The sequence below is a fragment of the Nicotiana tabacum genome, chromosome 11, assembly GCF_000715075.1.
Source record: "Nicotiana tabacum cultivar K326 chromosome 11, ASM71507v2, whole genome shotgun sequence".
Classification (NCBI taxonomy): domain Eukaryota; kingdom Viridiplantae; phylum Streptophyta; class Magnoliopsida; order Solanales; family Solanaceae; genus Nicotiana; species Nicotiana tabacum.
Genome location: NC_134090.1, coordinates 9,641,007 through 9,661,198, shown reverse-complemented (window position 1 = coordinate 9,661,198; position 20,192 = coordinate 9,641,007). Strand labels below are relative to the sequence as shown.

At 36.9% G+C, this 20,192-nt stretch overlaps 2 protein-coding genes and 1 long non-coding RNA gene across 3 annotated transcripts; 2 read left to right on the top strand and 1 right to left on the bottom strand.

Moving 5' to 3' along the window:
- Positions 1–3,017: 3,017 nt before the first annotated feature.
- LOC107802041 (disease resistance protein RPM1-like) lies at positions 3,018–6,213 on the top strand. The gene has a single exon (XM_016625479.2). The coding sequence runs from the start codon at positions 3,121–3,123 to the stop codon at positions 5,851–5,853; it is 2,733 nt and encodes a 910-aa protein (XP_016480965.2). The 5' UTR covers positions 3,018–3,120; the 3' UTR covers positions 5,854–6,213.
- A 1,594-nt stretch (positions 6,214–7,807) lies between these two features.
- Positions 7,808–10,043, bottom strand: LOC142166215 (uncharacterized). The gene is made up of 3 exons (XR_012696402.1): positions 9,799–10,043; positions 8,807–8,865; positions 7,808–8,168 (listed from the first exon to the last, which is right to left on the bottom strand). It is a non-coding gene; the product is annotated as an uncharacterized LOC142166215 (long non-coding RNA).
- A 6,174-nt stretch (positions 10,044–16,217) lies between these two features.
- LOC107802042 (disease resistance protein RPM1-like) lies at positions 16,218–18,472 on the top strand. Its single transcript, XM_075224097.1, has 3 exons — positions 16,218–16,241; positions 16,325–17,454; positions 17,551–18,472. Exons 1-3 carry the CDS (start codon positions 16,218–16,220, stop codon positions 18,470–18,472), a joined length of 2,076 nt encoding a protein of 691 aa, XP_075080198.1.
- Positions 18,473–20,192: the final 1,720 nt, after the last annotated feature.

Here is a 20,192-nt window from a genome sequence, read left to right as displayed (position 1 = left end):
TGCAAAGTTATTAATGGTTTTCTTATAATCAGTAACTCCTAATAAGTATTTCTCAACTGACAATATAGCCAATACATTTAACCTTTTTTGTGACATTGTTGTTCTTAGGTAAGATTTTATCAATTTTAATTTTGAAAACTTCTTTCTGATGAAGCAACGGTAACATGAGTTATTAACATTATTCTATAAGAAATTTAGGTATTTGAAAAAGAATTAAATCTTTTTATTTGATTAAGTGCATCAATTAAACTGTAATCTTCTAATTGTACTATTTTCCTTAATACTCTTAATTTAGAAAATAAATTTAAACCATCAATATCGAATTGATTATTATGCTTTAAGGAACATTCAAGATTAAGGCAATATTTTTTCAAATTTCTAACATCAAGTGATTTTAATTTTTATTGCCAACTAGAAAACCAAAAATATTTTCATATGCTTTAAATTGTTCAAATCTATTTCGAAGTGAAAAAATAGTATTATCTATTATGTATAAAAGTAATCAACTCTAAAGGACCCTTCGAAAGATTTTGAGATTTCTTTATCAACATTCACATCAAATTGTTACTTCCTATATATCACACGTTTCTTACGAAATTAGGGTTCGATATTCATTTCAAGTGCAATTTCTTTGGTAGAAATCATAGCAGTTGCAAATCCTTCTTCTTTATATTTGTTAAAGAAAGAAATCAAACATTTTCACTTCACAGAACCTTTTTTGAAACTTATACATAGTCTATTAGATGTAACATAAAATGAGGCCTCCACAAATATGGGGCCTAAAGCGGTTGCTTTAGTTGCTTTATGGAAGGGCCGCCCTGGCTCCGCCCCCGTCTCCAGCAGCAACCTGAGTTTGGACATCAGCATCAGCAACTGATCTTGCAATCCTCCCTCCAGAAACTGATCTTGAATTCCTCCCCTTAGAAACCAAATGCAAGCTTTGATGAAACCTGGAGATTGGTAGCAGTGATGGGCATTCGGACAGTTCGGATTGAATATGAGAATTTCGATTTCGATTTTCGATTTTCGGATCGAAGAAACGACAATCCAAATCCAATCCAAATAAGATCGGATTGAATCAGATTTTTTAAGTTCGGTTTCAGATTAATCGGTTTGGATATTATGAATTTTCGGTTTTGAGCGTAAAAGTTAAGATGTTTCTACTTTGTACAAAAAAAGAATATCCAAATGGAGTACTCATGTTAATTGCCTAAAAAGTTCCTCATTCTTATCGCAATCATCCAAATAAAGTATTCAAGTAATGAAATTATTATCAAAAAATACAACAAAGACACTAATATGGTCGATAAGAAGTAGCAATAGTAAAATCATGTCTAAATAAAAAGTATTTTGATAGTAACTTAGTAATTAATATTGAATATATGAGATAACATCTAATGGGTAGGGTATGAACTTATTACTATTGGCATATGGATAATGGACTAAATATAAAGTATAAAAAATTTGGATTTTCGGATATCCAAAAATCCGAAGTACCAAATCCAATATCCAACCCGAAATCCAAAATTTTAAAAATTAAATCCAAAATCCAATCCGTAATCCGAAAATCCAAAACCAAAAATTCAAAAAATCGGATTTTGGTTTGGATTTCGGATTTGCCCAATTGGTAGATCTAATTTTGTCTTTCATATATTACTTTGAGAACTAATCGCCCTCTAACTTTGCTATATTTGAGCGCATTTAGTCCACTTAAAAGAAAAACTTGACGTACAACACTACACTAAGGGGTCGTTTGGTAGGATGCATTAGATAAACTAATGCATGCATTAGTTTTGTGTATTAATAATGCATTGTTTGGTAACTTTTTGAACCTATGCATTAGTTATGCATGCATTAGTTATACACCCTATTTGGTATTATCCTATGCATAACTAATGCATAAGAAACCATGGTATTAACATTGCAATGAGTTTTAATGCATGCATTAGCTTAGTTAAAGACAAAATCATCCTTCAAAATTTATGTTTGATTGAAAATGCTATTATATTAATGCAAGTTTGAAATAATCCAAGAAAGTGGGAAATAAAATTATATCTTATATCCCTAGTAAATAAATAAATAAATACTTAGCATATTTTCTGTTTTATAAATAAATATTCAGTTCTATACTACAATATAGGTAGACATATCAAATAATTTTTTTAAAACCTTTTTCATATAAAAACATTCTTCAACATATGTTTCTTTTAAAAAGATAAAGAGATGGACTAGTTATGAAGGTATTTTTGTAAACAAATAATTCTTTTAAAAATTGTGTAATGCCTTAATACATCAAACCTAACAATGGATAAGAAATATGTCAGCATAACTAATGTCAGCATAGCTAATGCAAGCATAACTAATTCATACCAGCATTACTAATATACCATATTCAGCATTATTCTTATACATTCTAACAAACGACCCCTAATAGTATATGCACAAGTTCCTTATTAAGCAAATCCTTGTCAAGCTAGCTAAAATATCACTAGATACATTTAATACTTCTGCCCCATGTATTTATGCAAGAAAGTTAAACGAAACTCCCAAATACATAAAGATAATAGTAAGACTTTACCATATGAATTTTTTAATTAAAATATGGTTAATGTTGTCTATCCCTATAGAAAGATAGTTAGTCACCATACATGAAGGATGCAATACTGTAATTATTCTTATTTACCATTTGGACATATTATATACCACAAAACTTGAATGGCTTGTCAGCACTCATCACGACTTTCTTCTCGAAAGCATGTTTATAAGAAATAACTTATGCCACTCGTATTGTCCAAAGTTGACAACCAAAATTTTAGACAGCCAGTAGTCAACAAAGCAACCTCCAAATTGCTGGCCACGTTAGGTGTGTTCAAAGTCAGCTCATATAGCATGAATATAAAATAAGAGAAACACTCCAACTAGTAGTAGTAAACTAGTAATAACTAGGATATATAATATTTCTTAAGCTTACAATTTGCAACAATCATTTACATAACGCGATTCTGGAGCATAAACCAGTTCAAAGTTTTATCTATATAAATTGATCACCAAAGTCCACCATAAATTATATCAACATCTTCCATTAAATTTGCTAAAGAAACTATATACTGAGTGAAAAAAATGGCAGAGAGTGCTATATCTTATTTGGTACATCAGCTTTCAACCTTGCTCAATAGTGGACAAAAATTTCTTGAAGGAATTCAACAAGAAATTGTTCATATCAGGGATGCATTTGAGCATATGAGGACTTTCTCAAGAGTAGCTGATGCAAAAGAAGAAGAAGATGCTGAATTACAAGTATGGATCAAACAAGTACAAGAACTTGCACATGATGTCCAAGACATTCTTGAAAAACATGTTGTTATGTGCAACAATTTTCAAGAAAAGGGATCATGGCCCTGGAAAAAACCCCATCATTCATTAATGTCTGAGAACTTCTTTGAATCTCAAACTGATAATCTTTCAATGTTATTGGAAGGCATCAAAGCCCGAATCATCGTCATTTCTGAAGGACATAAAGCATTTCTTCAGAAATATGGTGTCACACTAAGTGCTGAGAATAGAAACATTACTACATTGTGTAATAACTATGAAGAAGTAGTTCTGGTTGATGAATCAGATCTTGTAGGAATTGAAAATCACAAACCAGTGATTCTTGATTGGTTACTTTCTGATGATCAAGAATGGAAATTGCATTGTATAGTTGGAACTAGAGGTATAGGGAAAACCGCCATAGTCAAGAAAGTATATGATGATGCAGCAGTGAAAAAGCATTTCAATCATACACAGTGGATTGAGATTCCAAGGTTTTCTGATGTTAAGGAGCTAATGAAGAACATGATTACTCCAAAAAATGACCATAGCCGTCGAGCAATTGAAGCAATGGATGCTAACATGTTGGCAGAGTTAATCCAACAAATCTTTGAGTCATCAAAGTACTTTATTGTTCTTGATGATGTCCCTGATATTGCCACATGGAGGGCTCTCAAATGTATCTTTCCTATCGAAAACTGTGGCAGCAGGGTAATCATCATATTGCGTTTTGCTGAAATATGCCATACCATTTGTGCAGAAACTGGTGGTGATAGTCATGTTTATAGTTTGAAGCCTTTGTCTGAAGAAGAATCTTGGATTCTTTTCTGCAGAAAGGCATTTTCAGGCAGCCTATTATGCCCTTTATCTCTAATGCAAATCTCCAAAGACATTATACAGACATGCAGAGGCCTGCCACTGGCGATTTTGGCGATTGCTGGTGCTTTGGCTACTAAAGGGCAAAGAAAAGAGGAGTGGGAGTTGTTTCATGGCAGCATTGTTGACAAGTTACAAGGTAGTTATAGCGAAGTCGAGCACATGAAAAGGATACTCATTCTATGTTATCAAGACTTGCCTTTCTATCTCAAGTCTTGTTTCACATATCTGAGCATAATTCCCGAATTTCATGTCATCGATAAGATGAGACTGATTCGACTGTGGGCAGCAGAAGGACTTGTCCTTGAAAGTGAAGGAAAGGCAATTGCACAAGTTGCTGCAAGCTATCTCAATGAACTTGCTAACAGAAGTTTGATCCAAATTGCTGAAAGGTACTGTGATGGAAGATTAGATTCATTCACCATTCATAACTTGTGGTACGAAATCATTTTTTCCAAGTCAGCAGAAAGGGTAACTGCAACTATAACTAATAGTGAAGAAATTACAAGAAAGCCTCACAAAGTCAGACATCTAGTAATCGCTGATCCATTGGCTAGCGATATACAAGATATTGATCGGTTTAAGCATCTTCACTCTCTAATAACGCTGGGGTCGTCAGATTCTGTCTCTAATTCATTCTTGTTGAAGCTGCTAACTGGAAGTTTTAAGCTACTCAAGGTCTTAGACCTAACAGGAGCCCCATTGGTGAAAATACCAGAAGAAGTCTTTGAAATGTTTCATCTCAAGTTTCTAAATTTGAGGAAAACTAAGATAAAACATCTGCCAGGATCAATAGGAAAGCTTGAGAACCTCGAGTTCTTGGACCTAAGAGAGACATTGGTAAAAAAGTTACCTGGTGAGATACTAAAGCTTCAACATCTTCGCCATATCTTCATTCATCGACGTGGTGCTGGATTTTTGCATGGTTTTAAAGCTCCTAAGAAGATAGGAACCCTCGTGTCTTTGGAAATGGTGAATTCTATAAACGCCACTTCAAGCACGGTGATTGAATTGGGCAAGTTAACAAGACTAAGAATGTTATACATCGCAAAGCTGAGAAGAAAACATGGAAGGGAGTTTTGTTCTTCCCTCAACAAGTTGATAAATCTTCAACAACTATGTATCTCATCTTATGGGGTGAGTGACATTATTGATTTGCACTATCCCCTTTCTTCTACACACTCATCCCTTCGAACATTAGTCTTCGAAGGGCGTTTAGAGAGGTTTCCACAATGGGTAACTTCTCTTCAAGCCTTGACCTCAGTTCATTTAAAATGGAGCAAATTAATGGACAGTGCACTAGACACTCTTCAAGATTTGCCAAATCTTGTAAAACTGGTGCTAGACCGGGCCTATGAAGGCGAACAACTGAGGTTCAAGGCAGTTGGATTCAAGAAACTGAAGGAATTATGTATTTGGCACTCTGAAAAACTGAGGCAAATCAAAGTGGAAGAGGGTGCAATGCCTTTACTTGAAGAACTTCAACTGCGCAACTGTAGATTAATGGAGCAGTTGCCCTTCGGGATTGAGAATTTGAGCAAGCTTCAGTATCTTTCGCTGGAACAAATTTCTGAGAAGTTGTTAGTGACTGTGCAACTTAAGGATTGTCAAAGTGGGGATTACTGGAAAATTGCTCATATTCCTAGACTTCACATAGAAGCGTAGTTAATAAGTTGGAATAAAGGGCAGCCCGGTGCACTAAGCTCCCGCTATGCGCGAGGTCCGGAGAAGGGCCGGACCACAAGGGCCTATTGTACGCAGCCTTACCCTGCATTTCTGCAAGAGGTTGTTTCCAGTTAATAAGCTGGAATGCAGATAGAAATGGGATGATTCACGAAAAGGCAAAAGAAGTCCCATTGAAATGTACCATTTTATCTTTGATAATTAAATTTATAAATTTCCCAGGTTATTAATAGTTCTAAATGTTACTCTTTACTCCTCATTTTCTCATTCTTAGGTATCACATTCTGAACTTTCTCTTGGATCATGAACGCCTTTTCCATACGATTTTCTTTAACTGTAAATAGTATCATTTTTACAACTTAACTTTCATGTAGAATTCAGCTATCTACGTTTGTTTTTCTGGCATCTCAGCATATACAACTGAATTAAGCTTGTATAGTTTCCATTCATTTTTCTCTTCTTCCACTGGATTTTTCTACAATCTCCTAAGTTCAAATGGATGAAAAAATACTTCCAGAAAATATCCAAACAACAACTTTGGTAGATTGAGCATCATATATATACAAGATCGCGTTGCTTGGCTTACTAGTATTCATCTAGCACTGTTGTTGCCCTTGTAACACCCTAGACTTTAGACAGTGTCCCACATTGGCAAAACACAAGAGAGGTGCTGGGTATATAAGTTAACAAGCCTTAGACCCTAGTGACGTGTTTTAAACCCGTGCGGACCTAGGCCCAGAGCGGACAATATCACTAGCGGGTAGGACTGTTACTGATGGTATCAGAACCTCTCTTTTGTCAACCTTGCCGATGGTGAATAATTAAACTGACCACACGAGCAGGTATGGAATACCTTATTGCGGGCAAGGATTTAGCAAATAATTTTTTTCTCATCACTCAACAACACTTAACACATAAGTATTGAGTAATTATTCTACGAGCTTGAAGATCAGCAAATATAGACCATACGACTTCAATTCGGGATGAGAAAAATGTCGCTAGGATACTATAGCAAAGTTTGCACAACATGCTTATGTTAATTATTTTAGAGGAGTAATATATCGGAGATTCTTGTGTAAAGATTCAAGTTGAAAATCAGTGTTTCTAGACAGCCAATAGTCAATGAAGTAACCTCCAAATAGCTGGCCACGATAAGTGTGTTCAAAGTCAGCTCATATAGCATGAATATATTATAAGAGACATACTCCAACTAGTATTAGTAAACTAGTAGTAACTAGGATAATATATTTTAACCTTGCAATTTGCAATAATCATTTATATAACGCGATTCCGGAGCATAAACCAGTTCAAAGTTTTATCGCCAAGGTCCACCATAAATTATACCAACATATTGCATAAATTTTGCTAAAGAAACTATATACTGAGTGAAAAAAATGGCAGAGAGTGCTATAACTTATTTGGTACATCAGCTTTTAACCCTGCTCAATGGTGGACAAAAATGTCTTGAAGGAATTGAACAAGAAATTGTTCATATCAGGGATGCATTTGAACATATGAGGACTTTCTCAAGAGTAGCTGATGCGGAAGAAGAAGAAGAAGAATTACAAGTATGGATCAAGCAAGTACAAGACCTTGCACATGATGTCCAAGACATCCTTGAAAAACATGTTATGTGCAACAATTTTCAAGAAAAGGGATCATGGCCATGGAAAAAATCCCATCTTTCATTGTCGGAGAAGTTATTTGAAGCTCAGCATGATAATCTTTCAATGTTATTGGAAGGCATCAAAGTCCGTATCGTCATCATTTCTGAAGGACATATAACATTTCTTCAGAAATATGGTGTTACAATAAGTGCTGAGAGTAGCAACATTAATGTCACGACCCAAACCGAAGGGCCGTGACCGGCACCCGGTGCCTTACTCAACCGAGTACCAACATAACATATCTTTCTTATTATACTATCTTGAGTAAATGAGCCAGAAACCCATTATGAGATAATAAGAATAAAACGTAAGGGAATACTCAACATATGACGACCCAACATGATATACAAACTTATACATGTGACATACGGGCCTATAAGGCAGACATGACCATTTGTAAACTCAACACATGGGCCAACAAGGCCATACAAGTATCCATAAACCTCACATCTATCTACAAGCCTCTAAGAGTACATAAAATCATAAAGGTCGGGACAGAGCCCGCCATACCAATCAATACATATCCAAAGTATACTGACCAAATAGGCAACTCCGGAGTAAGTGGAGTGCACCAACACATCCGCTGAGCTGATAACCTACGAGGAAGACTGTCAACCTATCAATCGGGACCTGCGGGCATGAAACGCAGCGTCCTCAGGCAAAAGGGACGTCAGTACAAATAAAGTACCGAGTATGTAAGGCAGGAAAGCATAAACAAGAACATTAATGTAAAGAGGGATAGAGGAAATACAACCTGTAACATATGAGTGCCTCTAGAGGCTACTGACATGAAATGCATAATACATATATATACATAAACTTTAAAAACATAAGCCTATGTGGGCATCATCATCATCATATTGTACCCGACCTCAAAGAGGACTCGGTAAAAACGTACCCGGCCACGTGGAGCTCGGTAAATCCAACTGATCAGTGGTTGCACAATAGGTGTCATACCCGGCCTACTATAGCGCGGCTCGGTAGAGTAAAATAGATGTTATATATAATGCATGCTAGACTCATGGAATCATGTTCTAAACCTTTTGGAGTGCCTTAAAGTCGTTGCACCTTCGATTAACATTATGGACATCATACCATCAATATGAGCTTCTATAGGATTCAAGGATCATACATACTTGCTTAAAATAACTTTATAAGGAAAGAACAACATGAGCAACCTTAGTTTCTAGGAGTAGATCCGTTATGAAATAGCGTATTCATTTCACTTTAGATTATGCCAAAAGAAATAAGGAAGTGTCTTAACATACCTTAACCATGGTGAGTCCTTAATACCTCCCAAGCTACTCGTCCATCAACTCAACTCAATCTACCTTTGCATAAGGAAATTCAAAATCAGTGTTGAATAGAGGCTAAGTCTGCAACTTAAACTTGTAGCTCGTTTATATAAATTCGGGCATCATTTCCCCTATAACAAGAGCCTTTTCCAATATCATATACCAACAACAATTACCAGAGAAATCCAGCAATACATAATTATCAATAACAAGACACCATAAAACAACAATAAGTCATAACTATTTTACGATGAGCGACAAGCTCCAATTGAAATTTGTATACCCATATCATCCCTTATAGACTTTTTACTTTAACTTAATAGTATCATTTAACATGATAATAAAGTCATTCATCAATAATTCCAGCCTTATACCATATATCCATAACAAAGGAAATGATCCACAACTCCAACTATTCTTAATTAGCAACTTTATTCAATAGTTCATGTCTAGTTCATCCATTTAACTTAACCAATGCCAAGATAACCGTAAGAACCTGTAGGAACACAATATAATTACCTCATACAGAAGATGCAAGTCGAAATCAATATTATATTTAGCTTACAACAACCCAACACACCCCAATCAATTCATACCAAAAACAACAACTATAGTAGTGTCCAACACCCCGAAAATATTACAAAGAATGACTAATCCATAATTTTGCCATTACGTGGTGTTTCTCCACAACATTTATCCTCCAAAAACTCCATTAAATAGCAGCAAAATATATAGACCAAAAGCTACACGAAACAGCCCACAAAATAGTCCATTACAAATCAAATAACTCGAACTCACGGCTTCCGATCACCGTCCCATGAGTTCTAACTATTATGAAATAAATTAATCAATCTTCCTTGATGTTTAAGAGCTTGAAACCAGAAATTAGGCATTTTTATTAACCTCAAAATACCTTCCAAAACTGAAACTACAAAGAAAAAGAAAGGTTATATAGTGATACTTACGTCGTGGGGATCGTTCTAGTGTTATTGCTTCGTGATTTCGTGCCTCGGACGATAATCTTGTTGGATAACCTTGTGGAAAGCTTAAGGGTGAGGTTAGGGGTATTATTTGGTCGAGCTCTCTGGAATTATGAAGAAAGAGACGACATAGGAAGATAAATATCCATTTTGGTTGAAAAGTCAAAAGGTGCTACTTGGCACCATCTCATTGGCCCTTTTTCAAATACTTATATCTTTTTATTCGGATGTCGTATGAGCAAACGGTTAAGAGCGTTGGAAAATACATTCCAAGACCTTAAATTTGATATATAATATGTCCCAAAAAGACCTCATATAGCATACGAAATTTATTACTCAATAAGCTCCATTACAAGGCAAATCCTTAGTCGGTTTTTCCGCAACTTAAATCCGATTTTTCTCAAACTTTACACTTCATGTACAAACATCATATATAGTCATATCATGGCTTTAAAATCATTTAAATCATGGTTAACAAGTCTCATATTTATCTTAACTTACTTAACACTTCGGCAAACCTTTCTTATCCTTGTAGAAAGATTTCATCCTTTTTGAGTTTACATTAAACAATCCTATAATGATAGTAACGTCTAAAGTACGGGGTGTAACAACATGTACCCTTATAAACATTTATACTTGAATATTAACTCTCAAAGGCTTGGAAAAAAATATGGGACGTAAAATCACTTTATATACTTTCCAGGAGGATCTCATTTCTGAGCTTACATCAACGGACTTACGACGTACTTTCACGTACAAAAACATGGGTTGTAACAATTAATACATGGTGTAATTGTTACGGAAGCCAAATGTATATAGTGTGAATAAGTCACAATTACTATACCAAAAATTATGACAGCCACCAAATAATAAATAAGACAATAAAGCAATAATAAAAGAAACACCAGAATTTACGAGGTTCAACCAATTTTGCCTACTCCTCGGACACAACCAATATTTTATTCTACTCCAAAAATACAAGTGAAATAATACTAAAGAGAGAAGATACAAATGCCTTAAGAAAATAAAAAGGCAAATGAGAGGTGTGTTTAAATCCTAAATATTAGGCCTCCTTTTATAGGGTGAAGTACCAACCAAAATTGGTACTTCACCGATGTGGGATTTCTGCCATTCAACAAATCTCCACCTTGCAAAATTTCACATCTTCAATTTTCTCTCAATAACAAAATTTTAGTTGTGTCTTCATCTTCAATCTTCAGTGTTCAACAATGTTGATCAAATCCAAACAATGTTGAAACTTGACCGCAGTTACCACTTTTGTCAGCATATCAGCAGGATTGTCTGTAGTATGAATTTTCTTCACCGTGACTCCATCTTCTTCTATGATTTCTCGTACGAAATGATACTGAACATCAATGTGCTTCGTCCTTGCATGATAAACTTGGTTCTTCGCTAATTGAATAGCACTTTGACTATCACAAAAAATTGTGATATTTTTTTGTTCAACACCAAGCTCCTTTAGCAACCCTTGAAGCCAAATTGCCTCATTCACAGCCTCTGTAATAGCCATGTACTCTGCCTCTGTTGTAGACAAAGCAACTGTTGACTGCAAAGTAGACTTCCAACTAACTGGTGCTTTTGCAAAAGTAAACACATAACCAGTAGTTGATCTTCGTTTGTCTAGATCACCCGCAAAATCTGAGTCACAATATCCAACTACAGACTGATTGCCTTCCTACTCAAAAACTAACCCAACATCTACAGTATTATGAATATACCGTAAAATCCACTTCACAACTTGTCAATGCTCCTTTCCTGGATTATGCATATATCTGCTAATAACTCCAACAGCTTGTGAAATATCAGGTCCCGTACAGACCATTGCATACATCAAGCTACCAACAACATTTGTGTATGGTACCTTTGACATATACTCTCGTCCAGCTTCATCCTTTGGCGACATAGTATTACTTAGCTGAAAATGGGGAGTAAGTGGAGTACTAACTGGCTTAGTCTTTTCATCTATGCCAAAACGTTGTAGTACTCTTTTCAAATATTCTTTCTGAGATAAACAGAGTTTCTTCGAACGTCTATCTCTTATTATCTCCATGCCAAGAATTTTCTTTGCCTCACCCAAATCCTTCATCTCGAACTCCTTCTTCAGTTGAATTTTCAACTTATCAATTTCTTCCAAATTCTTGGAAGCTATCAACATATCATCAACATATAGGAGAAGATATACAAAGGAACCATCTTTAAGCTTGTGCAAATATACACAATGATCGTATTTGCTTCTCTTGTACCCTTGCCGCAACATAAACTCGTCAAATCGCTTGTACCATTGTCTAGAAGATTATTTCAATCCGTACAACAATTTTTCAAGTTTACACACCATATTTTCTTTTCCAACAACTTTGAATCCTTCTGGCTGAGTCATGTAGATTTCCTCCTCCAAGATTCCATGTAAAAACATAGTTTTTACATCCATCTGAACTAGTTCCAAATTCAACTGTGCTACCAAAGCCAACATAATTCTAATGGAGGAATATTTTACAACTGGAGAAAACACTTCATTGTAATCAATTCCCTCCTTTTGAGCATATCCTTTGGCCACCAATCTTGCTTTGTAGCGAACATCTACTTGGCTAGGAAATCCTTCCTTCTTTGCAAATACCCATTTGCATCCAATTGCTTTCTTTTCCTTCGGGAGATTGGCCAATCTCCATGTATGATCCTGATGAAGGGACTGTATTTCATCATTCATGGCAATCCTCCACTTATATTCTTCTGAACTTTGGACTGCGTTTTTATAAGTGGTAGGAACATCATCATCTACAATTAAGGTTGCACAAGCAACCGTCTCTATGAGACGAACAGGTTTCATTATAGTCCTTTTTGGCCTGCTGGTTGCTATTGATTCAAGTTGTTATTGAGGTTCCTGAGTTGGAATCTCCTCTACTGGCTCTCCTTCCAGAGGATAATCTTCATTTGTTTCCTCCTCTACTTCTTGTGTAGGAAAAATAAATTTTCCCTCAAACTCCACCTGCTTAGAAGCATCTTCATTTTGTTTGGTATCTTCTGTTACCTTATTTACCATAGCAGATTCATCAAAGGTAATATCCCTACTGAATATTACTTTCTTTGTCATAGAACACCATAAGCGATATCCTTTGACTCCAGAAGTAATTCCCATAAAAATAGCCTTCGTTCCCATAAAAAAAGCGATATCCTTCGTTGCCCTCCTTTTGAGCATATCCTTTGGCTACCAATCTTGCTTTGTAGCGAACATCTACTTGGCTAGGAAATCCTTCCTTCTTTGCAAATACCCATTTGCACCCAATTGCTTTCTTTTCCTTCGGGAGATTGGCCAATCTCCATGTATGATCCTGATGAAGGGACTGTATTTCATCATTCATGGAAATCCTCCACTTATATTCTTCTGAACTTTGGACTGCATTTTTATAAGTGGTAGGAACATCATCAGCTACAATTGAGGTTGCACAAGCAACCGTCTCTATGAGACGAACAAGTTTCGTTATAGTCCTTTTTGGCCTGCTGGTTGTTATTGATTCAAGTTGTTATTGAGGTTCCTGAGTTGGAATCTCCTCTACTGGCTCTCCTTCCAGAGGATAATCTTCATTTGTTTCCTCCTCTGCTTCTTGTGTAGGAAAAATAAATTTTCCCTCAAACTCCACCTGCTTAGAAGCATATTCATTTTGTTTGGTATCTTCTGTTACCTTATTTACCATAGCAGATTCATCAAAGGTAACATCCCTACTGAATATTACTTTCTTTGTCATAGGACACCATAAGCGATATCCTTTGACTCCAGAAGTAATTCCCATAAAAATAGCCTTCGTTGCCCTTGGATCCAATTTTGACTCTGTCATATGATAATATGCAGTTGAGCCAAACACGTGCAAAGAGTCATAATCTACAGCAGGCTTTCCATATCATTTTTCAAATAGTGTCTTGCCATCAATAGCAGCATATGGTAGACGATTAATGAGGTGGCATGCATATGTAATTGCATCAGCCCAAAAATTTTGCCCAAGCCAGCATTGGACAACATACACCGTACCTTCTCCAACAAGGTCCGGTTCATACGCTCTGTCACTCTATTCTGTTGTGGTGTATGTCTAACAGTGAAGTGTCGGACGATGCCATCATTTTCACAGACCTTATTGAAATGATCATTTTTGTATTCACCTCTATTGTCTGTGCGAATACACTTGATCTTCCTGCCTGTTTGATTCTCCACCATCGTCTTCCATTTGAGAAAAATTCCCAATACTTCATCTTTGCTTTTCATTGTTTACACCCACACTCTTCGGGAAAAATCATCAACAAAGGTTATAAAATAATGCTTCCCACCCAATGAAGGTATTTTGGAAGGACCCCAAACATCAGAGTGTACATAATCCAAAATGCCTTTAGTATTATGGATCGTTGTACCAAATTTAACCCTTGTCTGTTTCCCTTTGACACAATGCTCGCAAAATTCTAAGTTGCAAGTCTTTACTCCTTTTAACAATCCTTGATCTGATAAAGTTTTCAAGGATTTTCCTCCAGCATGTCCCAAACGCATGTGCCATAGCCTGGTTGTTTCTGCCTCTTTTTCGTCACTGGATGTTACTATCGTTGTCCCAATAACTGTACTACCGCGATAACAGTACATGTTATTGTTCTTCCGATTGGCCTTCATTACCACTAGTGCACTGGAGCATACTCTCATCACTCCATTTTCTGCAATGATTTTGAACCCTTTTGATTCTAGGGCTCCCACAAAGATGAGATTCTTCTTCAAATCCGGTACATATCGAACATCTGTTAATGTTCTGATCATTACATCATAGTTCCTTAATCGTATTGAACCACTGCCATATGAGGTAAGAGGGATGTTATCCGCTGTGTGGATGACTCCATATTCTCCTTCTTGAAATTCCACGAACCAGTCCCTGTTGGGACACATATGATAGCTACAAGCCGAGTCCATCAACCATACGTCTGATGATGTTGATGACTCTGTTGTAACTAATGAGAAGTCTGAATCATCACAATCAGCTACATTTGAATCCATAATGGCCTTTCCATTGTTATGTTTGGCCTTATTCTTCAACTTCGGATAGTCTTTCTTCCAATGCCCCTTTTCTCGACAAAAGGCACATTCATCTTTGTTGGATTTAGATCTTGAATTGGATCTTCCCTTCTTTGTCCTCATTTGATTTTGAGGACGACCCCTCACAACTAGTGCTTCTCTTTCTCCGCCCTTTTGTTTTTCTCCCTTTCTTTGTTCATAGCTATACAAATCCGAACAAACTTCTCTGAGAGAAATTTCGTCATTCCTATAGAGTAAAGTAGTTTCAAGGTGCTCGTACTCATCAGGAAGTGACCTCAATAACATCAAGGCCAAGTCACCATCATCAAATGTTGCATCCATATTTTGCAAATCTGTGACCAACTTATTGAAACTGGTGATATGTTCGTTCATTGTGGTACTAGGAACATAGGTGAAGCGAAACAGTCTCTTCTTCATGTACAATTTATTTTGACTATTTTTTTTCAAAAATTTATCCTCCAGTGCTTTCCATAATTTACTCGCAGAAGTTTCCTTTGTGTATGGATATTTTTGTTCTCTAGCAAGGTAGGATCGAATGGTACCGCAAGCAACACGGTTGATAATTCTCCAATCTTCTTCTCCAATAACATCTGTTCTTTTTTCTTCAATGGCAAGATCTAGCCCTTGTTGAAAAAGGACATCTAGAACCTCGCCTTGCCACATCCCAAAATGTCCTGATCCGTCAAAAATTTCTACCGCAAATTTCGCATTTGACACAATTCTTGTCATAAGCGAAGATGTCAATGATGATGTATTGTTGATACTTGATGTAGATTTTTCTTGTTTATTGTCTACCATCTTTGACACAAATATTATTTAATAGCTCACGACAAAAATCAAGATTATTTCCTTTCTGGTGTGAAAGATCAGACTAAGTTGCAACCACAGAGCATACTCAGACAGAACCTTGACTCAGTTACCAAGATAAATCTTTTCTGATGTGGAAGATCAGACTATGCTGCAACCACAGAGCATACTTAAACAGTACCTTGGCTCTGATACCAATTGTTGTGGAAGCCAAATGTATATAGTGTGAATAAGTCACAACTACTATACCAAAAATTATGACAGCCATCAAATAATAAATAAGACAATAAAACAATAATAAAGGAAACACCAGAATTTACGAGGTTCAGCCAATTTTGCCTACTCCTCATACACAACCAATATTTTATTCCACTCCAAAAATACAAGTGAAATAATACTAAAGAGAGAAGATACAAATTCCTTAAGAAAATAAAAAGGCAAATGAGAGGTGTGTTTAAATCCTAAACATTAGGCCTCCTTTTATAGGGTGAAGTACCAACCAAAATTGGTATTTCAGATGTGGGATTTCTGTCATTCAACAGTAATAACCATGAAGAAGTAGTTCTTCATAATGATGCAGATCTTTTAGGCATTGAAAATCATAAGTCAATGCTGCCTGATTAGGTTCTTTCTGATGATCCAGAATGGAAATTGCATTGTGTAGTTGGAAGTAGAGGTATAGGGAAAACCGCCCTAGTCAAGAAAGTCTATGATGATGATGCAGTGAAAAAGCATTTCAATCATACACTGTGGCTTGAGATTCCAAGGGTTTCTGATGTTAAGGAGCTAATGAAGAACATGATTACTATAAACAATGACCATTCTCGTCGAGTCATTGAAGCCATGGATACTAACATGTTGGCACAGTTCATCCGACAACTCATTGAGTCATCAAGGTACTTTATTGTCCTTGATGATGTCCCTGACATTGGTATATGGAGGGCTCTCAAATGTACATTTCCTATTGAAAACTGTGGCAGTAGGATCATCATCATATCGCGTTCTCCTGAACTATGCCATAACATTTGTGTGGAAACACGCGGTGATAGTCACGTTTATAGTTTGAATTTATCTGAGGAAGAATCTTGGATTCTTTTCTGCAGAAAGGTATTTTCAGGCAGCCTAGTACGTCCTCTACCCTTGATGCAAATCTCCAAAGACATCGTAGAAAAATGCAACGGTTTTCCACTGGCAATTTTGGTGATTGCTTGTGCACTGGCCACCAAAGGGAAGAACACAGAGGCATGGGAGTTGTTTCACGGCAGCCTTGTTGCCAAGCTACAAGGTAGTTATAGTGAAGTCGAGCACATGAAAAGGATACTCGACCTATGTTATCAAGACTTGCCTTTCTATCTCAAGTCTTGTTTCATATATCTGAGCATAATTCCAAAAGATCATGTCATCGATAAGATGAGACTGATTCGACTGTGGGCAGCAGAAGGACTTGTCGTTGAAAGAGAAGGAAAGGCAATTGCACAAGTTGCTGAAAGCTATCTCAATGAACTTGCAAACAGAAGCTTGATCCAAGTTGCTAGAAAGCATCCTGATGGAAGGTTAGAGTCATTCAGAATCCATAACTTGTGGTATGAATTCATTCTTTCCAAATCAAGAGAAAGGAGTCACAAGGTCAGACATCTAGTAATCCATGATCATTTGTCTAATGATATACAAGACATTGATCAGTTTAAGCATCTTCGCACTCTAATAACGCTCGGGTCATCAGCTTCTGTCTCTAGCTCATTATTGTTGAAGCTGTTATCTGGCAGTTTTAAGCTACTCAAGGTTTTAGACTTAAAAGGAGCCCAATTAGTGAAAATCCCAGAATAAGTCTTTGAATTGATTCATCTCAGGTGTCTAAACTTGAGGAGCACTAAGATAAAACATATTCCAGGATCAATAGGGAAGCTTGAGAACCTTGAGTTCTTGGATCTAAGGGAGACATTGGTAAACAAATTGCCAGTCGAGATACTAAAGCTTCAAGAACTTCGCCATATCTTCAGCAATCACTTTGCTGCTGGTTATATACATGGTTTTGAAGCTCCTAATAAGATAGGAACCCTTGTGTCCTTAGAAATGGTGAATCGTATAAATGCAACTACAAGCACACTGATTGAATTGGGAAAGCTAACAAGACTAAGAATGTTATACATCGCAAAGCTGAGAAGAAAACATGGAAGGGATCTTTGTTCTTCCCTTGACAAGTTGATAAATCTTCAACAACTAACTATCTCATCTTTTGGGGTGGGTGACATAATTGACTTGCACTATCCCCTTCATTCTACACACTCATCCCTTCGAACATTAGTCTTCGAAGGGCGTTTAGAGAGGTTTCCACAATGGGTAACATCTCTTCAAGTCCTAGCCATTGTTGTTTTAAGAGGGAGCAAGTTAATGGACAATGCACTAGAAACTCTTCAAGATTTGCCCAACCTTGTCAAACTCGTCCTAGACCGAGCCTTTGAAGGAGAAGAATTGAGGTTCGGGGCAGGTAGATTCAAGAAGCTGAAGATATTATGCATTTTGCACTCTACAAAGTTGAGACAGATGAAAGTGGAAGAGGGTGCAATGCCTTTTCTTGAAGAGCTTCAACTGTGCAACTGTGGATTAATGGAGGATTTGCCCTTTGGGATTGAGCATTTGAGGAAGCTTGGTTATCTTTTGCTGGAAGAAATTTCTGAAAAGCTGTTAATGACTGTGCAGCTTAAGGACAGTCAAAGTGGGGATTACTGGAAAATTGCTCATATTACTAGAGTTCATGTGAAAATGTTGTAAGGTAGATAAGAATGGGATGATGCAAGAAAAGAGAAACAAAGTTGATAATTCGGTATATAACTTTGTAAGATTATTAGCAGTTCTTGTTTTCTCATTTTTATGTTTCTCATTCTGGACTTTCGGTTGTATCATGAATGCCTTTTCCCATATGAATTTCATTAATCAAATGAACAACTTGTTGTCATCAGAGGCGGACTCAGGATTCGAAAGTGGAAAAGGCGTCACTGTCGAATAAATATTAAAGCAAATGCTAGAGTCGGAATTGAACCCAGGCAGCACACTAAAGTCAAGTTGAGTCCCCCAAATCGACTAATGCTGCCTAAGATTTGAATTTTAGGATGTCAATCAAAATATATACTTGTTATTTAAGATATATACACATATATACATATATTTTTTCCAAAGTTACCGGGAGTCGGTGACCCACCTACCCAAAGGGTAGGTCTGCCTCTGGCTGCATATCTGTACATGATGCCACTTTTACAACTAAAGATCCATGTACCAGTCAGCTGTCATTAACGGGACTACAAGCTAAATCATCAACATGGCTAAGAAATAATTCCACACAAGGAACACTCCAGTTGACAATGGGTACTTTAGACAGCCAGTAATTGACCAAATCAAGTGCCAAATAGCTTACCATGTTCAGTCCATTAAAAGTCAGATCATATAGCATAAAAGGACAGCCCAGTGCACTAAGCTCCCGCTATGTGCGGGATCCCGGGAAGGGCCGGACCACAAGGGTCTATTGCACGCAGCCTTACCATGCATTTCTACAAGAGGCTGTTTCCATGGCTTAAACCCGTGACCTCCTGGTCACATGACAGCAACTTTACCAGTTACGCCAAGACTCACCTTCTCAGATCATATAGCATGAATTATTTTTTTTTTTAAAAAGAAGATAAATGCTCCAACTAGACACTAGGCAGCAAGTGTGTGATGATTTGAGTAAAAGAGCAGATGCTACAGGTGTTCGAGATGCTGTGCAATTAGAAAAAACTGGTGGAAGTAAGGGTTCAGTTGTTCATGATCGAGATATGAATTCCAAGGGTGAAGCAGCTGGTGTATATGTAGTTTTGGAGGCTGGGCAACCTGGTAAAGGAAGGGATCAGATTGAGCCTCAGAATACTAATCTTATCACTACAGGTACGGGGCAAAATACTCTAGCGCAAGGGCAGAAAATAGCAGATGTTTCTAGTGTTGCTACAATTCCAGTTTCTGCAGCTCGTGCTAGGGTATCAACGGAATTGAATCCTGTTACAGTTCCTATATCTGTTCGTGCTTCAGCAGGGGTTACTAAAGGACCAGGGGATAAGCAAAAATCTGATGAAGTTGAGCGTCAAACAATTAATGCACATGTGATTCTTTATGCAGGCCAAGCTGGTGCAATTCTAGAAAACAAAACTGATACTCCTGAGTTGAATAAAATTGTTGATCGAGTGGTGTCTAAGATTGATAAACCTACTGCTGCAAATACAAAATCAGCAGGTTTACAGGCTGGAACTAATGACGCTTCTAAGGAAGGTGTAAAGAGTGATAACATTCATGGGAAAAAGGCTGAAAACTGGACAATGGTGTCCAGCAAAATAGGATCTCCAAGAAATAAAAAAGTGAAGCAGCTGGCGCAAAAGCAAGGAGTTGAATTTACTAATTCTTTTGATGCCTTAGGCAACGACCAGGAACAAGTGGTAAATAAGGAGAGAAAGAGGATACAGCAGTT